This window comes from Perognathus longimembris, chromosome 17 (genome assembly GCF_023159225.1).
Source record: "Perognathus longimembris pacificus isolate PPM17 chromosome 17, ASM2315922v1, whole genome shotgun sequence".
Classification (NCBI taxonomy): domain Eukaryota; kingdom Metazoa; phylum Chordata; class Mammalia; order Rodentia; family Heteromyidae; genus Perognathus; species Perognathus longimembris.
In genome coordinates this window covers 10,157,359-10,169,373 of record NC_063177.1, presented here as the reverse complement: position 1 = coordinate 10,169,373, position 12,015 = coordinate 10,157,359, and the positions used below count along the sequence as shown (strand labels likewise).

General features: G+C 39.9%; 1 protein-coding gene across 1 annotated transcript in view; it reads right to left on the bottom strand.

Annotated features, from left to right (window-relative positions):
• Ube2g1 (ubiquitin conjugating enzyme E2 G1) overlaps positions 1 to 12,015 on the bottom strand; it is a 63,100-nt gene that overhangs the window by 4,466 nt on the left and 46,619 nt on the right. Inside the window, exons 4-5 of the mRNA XM_048366641.1 lie at positions 11,237 to 11,415; positions 4,974 to 5,097 (exon numbers count right to left, since the gene is read on the bottom strand). Coding sequence (XP_048222598.1) covers positions 5,011 to 5,097; positions 11,237 to 11,415 — 266 coding nt within the window. The 3' untranslated portion in view covers positions 4,974 to 5,010. The remainder of the gene's footprint in view (positions 1 to 4,973; positions 5,098 to 11,236; positions 11,416 to 12,015) is intronic.

Sequence of the window (12,015 nt, the reverse complement as noted above, 5' to 3'; positions counted from 1 at the left end):
ACCATGGAGTATGTTAGGTTCATTGTGTCCTCATCTAAAGTAATACCATCATCATGTGAAGTAGGTTTCTCTGTCATTATAGAACTAAGAGATCTCCTAGGCAAGCACCATTTAGGGCAAACTCAAATGTCTGGGACTATAGGTAATAAAAGTCCTGACAGAGAAGCCTAACATTCATAAGAATATGCTCACTTTACATCAGACATGTTCAAATTTAAATCTGACTTCTAAAAGCCAGAGTGAATTTATCTCAGAACCTGCCAAACTCAACCATGCAAAAAGCTCTGTTGAAGGAAGAAAGCTATGGGGTGGACTGTGGCCCTACATTGTGCCTAACTCAGTCATTTAGACTACCTCCTTTGAGGGCTGGATGCCTGGCTTGATGGCATGGCACCTTATGATCTTAGCAACTACTAAGTTTCTTTGAAAAATAATTGCACTGGTCAATGACATAGCATCAAGGCAAAGCATGAAATTTATTAAGATACAAATATTACTGTCATCACAATCCAATCCTACTATGTACACCCAGATACATATATTTACCTACAACTAACAGTGATTTTTTTTTTTAGTCCTGTGGCTTGACTCAGGGACAAAGCTCTTTCTCTCAGCCTTTCTGTGCTCAGGATACCCACTCTACCACTTGAGCCATAGCACCACTTCTGGCTTTTTCTGTTTAGGTGGTACTGAGGAATCTGACTCAGGGCTTCATGCATGCTAGCTAAGCACTCTACCACTAAGCCACATTCACAGCCCTCCATCTATCATTTGAAAATCGAAAGATGCTGAAATGTAAAGAAAAATGTACTGGAATGGGAATTGTAAACTTTTAGGTAATGTTACCTGAATGTTTTTCCATAGATTATACCAGACCCAAATTAATGTCTAACTAAGAAATCTCCCAGGGCTGAAAAAAGAACTGGATACAGAATTTGGGCATGTACAAATTCCCTTATGACATAAAGGATGAGAAATTACAAAGCAACAGAAGAATCATTAACAAACTGTTTCCAAGTGAGGTTTTAAGGAAAATACCCTAGAGATAAATGACTGATGAAAATAACTAAACACCTAAAAGGCAACTCCACCTTTTAATAGGAAGAACCCAGCTTTAAAATAGCATTAGATTCTTCAGTGGAAAAATCCATCCCTCTGTCCTTTGAATAAAATTTAACAGAGAAAGGCCTCAGTCAGAAAAGGCATTCTTTTGTCTAGCAAGATTTAAATGTGAAAACTGAGCCATGTTTCACGTTTCCCCTGGTTCATCTGTTACCCATGTATCACTCTAAATGCTCTGTTCTGAAAACTGTTTTACTTTTTTTTTTTTTTTTTTTGGCCAGTCCTGGGGCTTGGACTCACGGCCTGAGCACTGTCCCTGACTTCTTTTTGCTCAAGGCTAGCACTCTGCCACTTGAGCCACAGCGCCACTTCTGGCCATTTTCTGTATATGTGGTGCTGGGGAATCGAACCCAGGGCCTCATGTATATGAAGCAGGCACTCTTGCCACTAGGCCATATCCCCAGCCCTGTTTTACATTTTTTTGTAAGCATATTCTACTTGTATCTTAAAATATATTGGCTGTCTGCTGTATAAAGCCCATGTTAATTTAAATATTAATAACTGAACTTATGTCAATTTCACCTGCAGTTTACATCAAACATTCTCCTAATTATTTCAGCTTTTATAAATCTATAAAGTCTGCTTCCAAGAAATACTACTGTCGACATATTGTCTAATATCGACATTACATTTAAAGCCCTAGGTGAATTTTCTAGGGCTTGGCCACGTGGACACTGGATATGTTCTTGGTACATTGTGTACTGTATATATGTCTACCTGACCTAGGGAAGGGAAAGAAAAACAGGGTGCAAGATATCACAAGAAATGTACACACTGCCCTACTATGTACTGTACCCTTTTTGCACAACACCTTTTCAAAAAGTTTGTGTTCAATTAATAAATTGTGGCTCAAGTGGCCTTGAGGAAAAAGAAGCCAGGGACAGTGCTCAGGCCCTGAGTCCAAGTCCCAGGACTGGCCAAAAAAAAAAATAATAATAATTGACCTCTCAGTGGAATACAATAGCTCAAAAGCTATGTATGTACATTCATATAAGACTACTGTCGACAGGCCCTGAGTTCAAGCCCGAGGAATGCCCCCCCTAAATGTGGAAGTTGTCCAAGATGTTGTCCTTGGTCTATTATGTATTGCTCTCTACACCAAAATGGATTGTCTATTCTGGAGAATGCACGTTACCCAGCAGCGCTGGTTTTAGCCTCATCCCAACAATTCAATATTTACTTTTGTATAGATTTTTCAAATCCATACTCTGAACCTCTCTGCGTGATAATATTTGGTTTATCTACCTAGACAAACAGCTCTCTATTTGTCAGAAAATGTATCTAAGGCATTATACATATCTCTTCCCCTTCTAAGGAGCAAAGTGTTGGTTGGTAATTAACTACTCATTAGCAAGAACTAAAGTAAGTTCATGATTGCCTGGCTCCTCTCAATTACCTCTCATTTCAAGAGATAATCACTGAAGACAGGGACTCAAGTGCTAGAGCACTTACCTAGCAAGTGCAAAGCCTTGAGTTTAATTCTCAGTACTGCAAAACAAAACAAAACAAGGATATAAATCTTACTCCATAAAAATATGCCACCCAACAAGAAAATAAATACTAAAGAGGGGGGGAAACTCCAAAAACCCCAACACACACACACACACACACACACACACACACACACACACACACACACGTGCGCGAACATGTATATATATATGCAGACACCTGTGTGTTTTGGAAGAAGGATTTTATTTCTGAAAGACTGACCTATCTGCTAGGTGCTGGTGGCTGACACCTGTAATCCTAGCTACTTAGGAGGCTTAGTCCTGAGGATTACGGTTCAAATCCAACCGAGACAGCAAAGCCCATGGGACTCTTATTTCCAACTAACCAGTAAAGAGTTGGAAATGGAGGTGTGGCTCATGTAGTAGAATGCTAGCCTTGAGCAAAAAGGAGCTCAGGGACAGCACACATGCCCAGAGTTCCAGCCCCAGGATTGGCAAAATGAGGGGGAAATTGGGGGGGGGGGGGGTGCGGCGCGCATACAACGAGCAATAAAGAGCACTAGGTCTTCAGTTCATGTTCTAATACCAACCCTTCCCTCACTCCCAAAACACAAACCACACAAGGCAAGATCTGGCAGCAGTGATGTCCATGTTACAATGGAAACCTCCATGGTCAGACCCATGACACAATATGTAATTGGTGACTAGAGCAATGTACATCAAAATTAATAATGATGATTATTTTTCAGTATCCAAATCTTTAAAATATGTGATAATAACAAATCCTGGACAAGGTAAGGAGCAAATGGAATTTATCTTTGGTCAATAGAAATACATATCTATAGACCTTTGGAAACAATCTGGTCATCAAAGTAACAGGTATGTGTCAATAAACAACAGTAAGTCCACTTGCAGGAATTTAGCCTAGACAAAACTCAGGATACGTGAGGCAAGAAATAAGAACACCTACACTCTGAAGAGCTTTAAAAGCAAAAAAGGGGAAGTGTGTGGGAGAATCACACCACAACCTCAAGTCAGAAAATGGCAGTAATGACAGTAAAAATTAGAGCAGTAGAAAATCATGAAAAACACGCAACAGTACAGATCAATTTAGACGAAAACTTATTTTAAAAACATCTATTACAGCTCCATGTATAGGCAATTCACCTGCAAAGATCTGAGTTAATTTCTCAACACTGCACAGCCCCACTCCAAGAATAAAAGAAAAGAAATGCAGACTTGATAAAACTGAATGGTAAAAATGTGGAATTATGTATTGAATCATGATTTGCTAAATGTTATATCTCATAAGATTTTTGTCTGTTTGGTTTCTCAGGGTGTTTGCCTGCATTTTTTGAGATGAGAGCTCACTTTGGAACTTAGGCTGATCCAGATTTGAGATCCACCTGCCTTTATCTCCCCAGTGCTGGGATTGTTTTTATCAACTTAGTTTTTAATTGAAAAGAGACTGAATAACAAGCACCTGATCAATCCAGCTATATAATGTCCTCTTAAATCAGAGGGAAGATTCCATTTTTCACTTCTTCTAGATTCAAAACAAAACTTGTGAAGAAATATTATAGAGCACTTGTTGGAAGTATGGTCTTTCGTTTTTAAAATGTAGGAAATATTTATGTTTTACTATATAAATTATTTAGTAGAAGAAGGTGCAAGTGCTGGGTGTCGGAGGGGAGGGATGAATATGAATATGAATATGTGTGTTGATCCTGGGGGCTTGAACTCAGGGCCTGGGCTAACACTCTACCAGATGAGCCACTGCTCTAATTCTGGCTTTTTTGGTGGTTAACTGGAGATAAGAATCTCACAGACTTTAGTGCCTGACTTGGCTTTGAACTCCAATCCTCAAACTTCCGCTTCCTATATAGCTAGAGTAATAGGAATAAGCCACCAGGGCCTAGTTAACACATGAAAGTAAACCACCAGTGAAAAGAAAGAGACCACCACTAACTATACAATGACTATTTCTTGCCAGTCATGGGGCTTTAACTCAGAACCTGAGCACTGTCCCTGGCTAATTTTTGCTCAAGGCTAGTACTCTACCACTTGAGCCACAGCACCACTTCTGGCTTTTTCTGTACATGTGGTGTTGAGGAATCGAACCCAGGACTTCATGCATGCTAGGCAAGCACTCTATCACTAGGCCACATTCCTGGCCCTACAATTACTTCTTAAAAGACTATCTAGCTTAAAATGATTGGGTAGCATAAAGAAAAACAAGCAGATTATATTGTAGCACTGAGAGCCAACAGAGTATTGCAAAATACTGTAGAAAGAAAACCTGAAGCCAATAAAAACAACTCAAATACGTAAAGTCACAAGTTCTCAGAAATAAACATTTATCAACGACAGAAGAGCACTATGACTTGATTTTAAACTTACCCTGAAATAAGTGAAGTTGCTAGCTGTATAATAAATGTCACTCAAAAGCAGTCTCTTGGCTTTTTCTTACACAGCGGGCAACTTTCCTTTTAAATTCTCCATTTCTGTCTTCCCTCCATTCTTTCTGTAGATACAAAAAGTATTATCAAATGACTGAAAACTTCTTATACTCTCAAACCCCTAATTTTGAACATCTTTTAGTAATTAAGACATTTAAAAATGACAGAGTCAACTAGGCAGAAAAGCAGTCAAAATATATATATATATATAGGCCAATCCTGGGGCTTGGACTCAGGGCCTGAGCACGGTCCCTGGCTTCTTTTTGCTCAAGGCTAGCACTCTGCCACTTGAGCCACAGTGCCACTTCTGGCCGTTTTCTGTATATATGGTGCTGGGGAATCGAACCCAGGGCCTCATGTATACGAGGCAAGCACTCTTGCCACTAGGCCATATCCCCAGCCCCTGCTGGGATATACAAGTAGGAATCACCAAGGCTAATTATCTTTACAGGAAAAATTCTCTTTTAAAATAAAAATAATCACAGTTTTAATTATGCTAAAAAGGAAGCTACAATTTACAAATAAAACAACTCATTTTTCTGAAAGATTACCAACTCCTACTGGCAACAATCATAAATAAAAGTGTCTCCTCCTTCAGGTATCTAGGTGAGATTTATCATAATGAAGGTACTGGTACTAGCTGTGGGAAAGAAGAAGCAAACAGATGGTGTGTCACTGTCCCTGCCCAGTACGTGGAAATGGAAGACATATCAGCACCGGCACAGTTCGTGTTTCTTTGTCTTTCTTTGAACCACAGCTTCACTTTCAAGTGTCTGGTGGTTTATCTTCAAGAGTCTCACAGATTTTCCTGCCCAGGCTGGCTTTTAACTGTGGATCATCAGTTCTCAGCCTCCTGAATAGCCCGTATCATAGGTGTGAGCTATCAGTATCTGACATTTTGGGGGGGCTGGGGGAGGTTATCAATAGTGAGACTTGAACTCTGGGCACTATCCCTGAGCTCTTCAACTCAAGGCTAGTACTCTACCTCTTAAGCTACAGTGCCACTTCCGGTTTTCTGGTGGTTAATTGGAGATAAGAGTCTTACCCCTTTCCTACACCATCTGGCTTTGAAATGCAATCCTCAGATCTCAGTCTCCTGAGTAGCTAGGATTTCAAGCAAGAGCCACCAGTGCCCGACATTTTTCTTTTCTCTTTTTTTTTAAACTAAAAAAGACAAAGTCTTGCTATGCCAGTCTAGACTAGCCTCATATTCAAGATGCTTCTGCCTTGACTCCCAAAGGCCACTTTTTCATTTTTAAGCAAAAGGAAAAAAAGGTCAATTTTTGTCAAAAAGTAAAGTCTCAGGAAAAAGTATATTTTAAAAAGAAAAAAGGGAGGGGCTGGGAATATGGCTAGCGGCAAGAGTGCTTGCCTCTATACATGAGGCCCTGGGTTCAATTCCTCAGCACCACATATACAGAAAATGGCCAGAAGTGGCGCTGTGGCTCAAGTGGCAGAGTGCTAGCCTTGAGCAAAAAAGAAGCCAGGGACAGTGCTCAGGCCCTGAGTTCACTGCCTAGGACTGGCCAAAAAAAAAAAAAAAAGAAAGAAAAAAGAGAGCTAGGAATGTGGCCTAGTGGTAGAGTAGCATGCATGAAGCCCTGGGTTCGATTCCTTAGCACCACATATACAGAAAAGGCCAGAAGTGGCGCTGTGGCTCAAGTGGTAAGAGTGCCAGCCAAAAGAAGCCAAAGACAGTGCCCAGGCCCTGAGTTCAAGCCCTGGGACTGGCAAAAAGAAAGCAAACTTTAATACAAGAATGAAGGCCAGGAGTAGGAAGATTATAAACAAAGTATTAAGGTAGTGTACATAAACAATAGTCACAAGAGAAGGGTGGAAGGGAGTTTAAGACATGTGGTAGGAAGTGGCGCTGTGGTAGAGATAAGTACCCTAGAGTTTAAGCCGCACAACCAACGAAAAAGAAAAAAAAAGAAGAGTAGAAGATGTGTAATATGACTGCCATTCTCTCTGAATGGAGTAAGCGGGAAGTAAGGCAATTTCTAGGGAAAGGATAGATTGGTAGACGGTGGGGGGAAAAAGACTAGATAACACAGGTACAATATCTCATGGGTCATGCATGTTGGGCAAGGATGTTATCATTTCCATTTAATATACAAAGGAATTCAATATAGGAAAAAGTACATATGTTTATCTGTTTTCCTGAAACCCTATTAGAAAGATTAAAAATTTTAAAAAATCAGCCAGGTGTTCAATGCCTGTAATCCTAGATCCTCTCAGGAGGCTGATATCTGAAGATCAACGTTTCAAGCCAGCCTGAGCACGAAAGTCTATGAAACTCTGCAATCTGCAATCATCACCAACAACCTGGAAGTAGAGCCATGGTTAAAGTGGTAGACCATCAGTCTTGAGCAGAAAAGGTAAGGGACAATGCCAGACCCTGTGTTCAAGCCCCAGCACTGACTGTCTGTCTGTCTGTCTGTCTCTCTCTCTCTCACACACACACACACACACACACACACACACACGGATATCAACCCTCAATATTAAAGAAAACGGCAAGTAAGTAATAATGCAGGACTGCTAGAAAATTAGAAATTTTTGGTTGTTTTTAGAAAAAAATTAAATCAGATGTCAAAGTATTAAAATATCCAGCAGGGAAGAAGTAGCAGCCTAGGAAAGTCTCAACATAACCAGAACAAAGGAAGAAAAGTAACTCTGAGGTGTGACTCAATGGTGACTCAAATGGTAAGTGACTAAACTCAATCCCCAGCAACCCTCCACCAGGCACCACCCATAATCCTAAATACTCAGAAGGATTAAGGTTCAAAGCCAGCCTAGACAGGAAGGTCTGAGTCTCTTACCTCCAATTAAGCACCAAAAAAGACAGACATGGAGCTGTGACTCAAGTAGTAGAGCACTAACCTTGAGTAGAAAAGCTCAAGGAGGGCTGGGAATATGGCCTAGTGGCAAGAGCGCTTGCCTCGTATACATGAAGCCCTGGGTTCGATTCCCCAGCACCTCATATATAGAAAATGGCCAGAAGTAGCACTGTGGCTCAAGTGGCAGAGTGGTAGCCTTGGGCAAAAAGAATCCAAGGACAGTACTCATGCCCTGAGTTTGAGGCCCAGGACAAAAAACAAAACAAAAACTTAATAATGATAGGTAGATGTTACATAAATATATTCATTATATAATGTAAGATTCCATGAAAAAGGAGTTAGATAGAGAAAGAACAAGCATTTTAAACAAAAAAAAAAAATCCACAGATAACTCCAAATCTGACTCTAATGGGATGAAGAGGTAGCTTGGTGGTGAGTGCATGCTTGTCATGCACAAGGAGCATCTATGTTCAATGCCCTGGAATGAGCACATGTCAACCAACACCCACAAGATCAACATCTCTTAAATGAAAGATAATACAAGAGGGCTCAATCTAGGTGATAAATAAAACAGCTCAAAAAGAGATTAAATCTGAAGTGATTCTCAAAATATATAATAAAGGGGCTAGGAATGTTGGCTTTGTTGTAGAGTACTTGCCTAGCATGCATGAATCCCTGGGTTTGATTACTCAGTACCACATAAAAAGTAATGGCTGACTTTGGAGAACAGTATGGAGGTTTCTCAAAAAGCTCAATATAGACCTGCCCTATGACCCAGCCATACCACTCCTAGGCATCTATCCTAAACAGCAAAACCCAAGATATCAAAAAGACATTTGTACTTCCATGTTTATCGCGGCACAATTCACAATAGCCAAAATATGGAAACAACCCAGATGCCCCTCCACAGACGAATGAATCCAAAAAATATGGTACTTATACACAATGGAATACTACATAGCGATTAGGAATGCTGAAATATTGTTATTCGCAGGGAAATGGTCAGAACTCGAACAAATAATGTTGAGTGAGACAAGCCTAGAACACAGAAAACAAAAAGGGGCATGATGTCCCTGATATATGACTGTTAACAAAGGGAGACGGAGAGACAGTAGAGACCAAGTCTGTGAACACTGTATATGTGCTTGATACATTGTATATTGCATATGTGTATACCTGACCTAGACAAGGGATGGAAAAACAGGTTGTAAGATATCACAAGAAATGTACACACTGCCCTACTATGTAACTGCACCCTCTTTGCACAACACCTTGTAAAAAAATTTATGTTCAATTAATAAAAAAAAAAAAGTAATGGCTGGAAGTGGTGCTGTTGCTGAAGGGTAGAGCACTTCCATTAAGCACAGGAAGGCTCAGGGACAAGGCCCAGGCCCGGCCAATCAATCAATCAATAAATGAATGAATGAATGAATGAATGAAACATTTCCTGAACTGAAGTCTTTAAACTCAAAAAGAATATACCAAACACAAGAATGGAAAATTATGGCTGGGCACTGATGGCTCACACCTGTAAAACTAGCTACTCAGCTACTCGGGAGAATGAGGATCCAAGTATATATTCATTTGAGTAGTAATATCTTTTACCTTAGGGAGACATATGCTAACATAACTATTTCTTTGGAATTTTCAACAAAAGGGTAAAATCTGGGAGGGAGGGGAGTGGAGAGTGGTAAGTGGGAGAAAATGAAGAAGGAGGTAATTGTTTAAAAAAAGATGAAGTGTCAATCCACAAATCACATTAAGTATTTACTTCTATTAATTAAATTCATGTTTTACGGTAAAGATGACCATGAGAAAGATGTAAAAAAAAAAAGTCCATATTTTCAACTTGCATAATCAATAGCAATACAGATATATTTTTCATTCCCAGTATATTCTATGTCTAAGACAAAAAAACCCCAGGTGGCACGGTGGCTCAAGTAAGGCAATACCCTTGAGCTCAGGGACACCGCCTAGATCCAGAGTTCAAGCCCATGATTTGGGGGGGGGGGGAGGGGGGGGAAGAGGCGTGGAGAACAGACACGACGACATGGAAGAACATGGGAAGAGAGTTGAGGGGAGGGAGGAATAGAAAATTTTTAAAATTCATGCAACAAAATTCCAAAAGAAGAAAAGAAACCTAAACAAAGAGAGGACAAAAGAACAAGTCACTTAAAAAGGAGTACAGGATCACCTTTCCCATCAGCAATAAGATAAATGCTGTGTGAATTTTACTTTCTTCCTATAAACAAAGACTAGGAGGAAGTATATAAGCCAGGATGGGAAGTCAATTTAAAAGAAATATAGACTTAGTGCTGCCATATTGTTCATTGTTTCTGGTTGTTTGGCAGATCTTTTGTTTCCCTCTATCATGCGGTTTTCGTATATGACCGTCTCATGCTGCTTCTTTCTATCTTTTGTGTACCTACTGTAAGTTTTTGGATTTTAGTTACCATGAGATTTAAAAAAAAAAAAAGGCTAACGGGTATTTTAATCTGATCTTTTCTTTAAATTTTTATTGTTGTTTTGAATAGGTGATAAACATAGGTTTTACCATTTCATAAATCAGTTAAAAACATTTCTTTTTGAACAATGTTACCTCTGACTTCCCTATCTCCCAGTTTTTCTCTCCAGTCTCCAACAAACTGCATAGCTCATTTTCAACATAGTGTCTAGTGAGTACCACTGCTGCACTTGTTCACCATTTGCCATTCCATTTCTATGCCCGTTTTTAAAATTTTTTTGCAGTGCTAGGAATTGAACCCAGAGCCTTGCACATACTAAGCAAGCACTCTACTATTGATCAACACTCATAACCGTAACAACTAAAAAAGCTCGTCATTATTTTCTGGCTGTTTTATAAATCGTGTATTTCCTTCTCTTGCTATCTTACATAAAAACTCTTCGTTTTTATTCCACACATCACTACCCTACATTTCAATTTCTGAGATTCTTTTGCTCAAGGCTAGTACTCTACCACATGAGCCACAGTGCCACTTCTGGCTTTTTCTCTTTATATGGTACTGAAAAATCGAACCCAGGGTTTTGTGCATGTTAGACAAGCCCTCTACCAGTAAGCCACATTCCCAGCCCTCACTTAAGTTATTGTAGCTAATATTACTTTAGCTATTCAAGAGATATATTGCACATAATTTTCTTGAAAATAGGTAAGAATAGACTTCAAATGTTATCACAAAAATGGTGAAATAATGGGTGGTAATTCCCTCCAATTACTTTACACTGTATACAAATTTCAAAATAACATGATGTACACAATATTTGTTAAAAAACCTTAGGAAACAAGAATACATCCTCAAGTTGAATTGTATTAAGGAGAGTGGGTGAAGAGTGATGTCCATCTTACCGCAGCATCAACATTAGCAGGAGAGTCTCCATTGGGGTCTGCTAACATGGAAATGACACTTATCATAATGGTTTCCACAGTGTGGATAGGGAGCCAGCGTTCCTCTGGTTTTTCATAACCGTATTTATCCTCCCCAGGTTCATGAAGAATAGAAATGCAAACGTCGCCATTTTTATCAACTGCAAAAGTAGAGTGAAAATCATTTAATACATCACTGGTTTGATTATACACAACTAGTTATTTCGAATATGATCCCAATCCACAGAGTACCTATTTAAACATTACTTACTATTACAGAAACACTGGAATCTGAGTCAGCATTGGTGGCTCACACCTGTAATCCTAGGTACTAAGGATGCTGAGACCTGGAGAAGCATGCTTTTGAAGCCTGCCTGGGTAGGAAAGTCTGTGAGACTATCTCCAGTTAACCAACAAATGCCCGAACAGTAGCACAACTCAAATGGTAATGCACTAGCTGTGAATAAGGCCAATAAAGAGCCTAAAGTCTTGAGTCACAGTCCAGGGAAATGGTGGTAGAGAACAAGGAGGAGGAGGATGGAGAGGGGGGGTGAGGGAGGAAGAAGGGAGGAGAAAGAAGAGGAACCAAAGAGCAGGAAGTACACATGTGATTCAAGTAGTAAGAGTGCTAGCCTTGGGGCTGGGGATATGGCCTAGTGGCAAGAGTGCTTGCCTCGAATACATGAAGCCCTAGGTTCCATACCCCAGCACTACGTATACAGAAAACGGCCAGAAGTGGCACTGTGGAGCAAAAAGAAGCC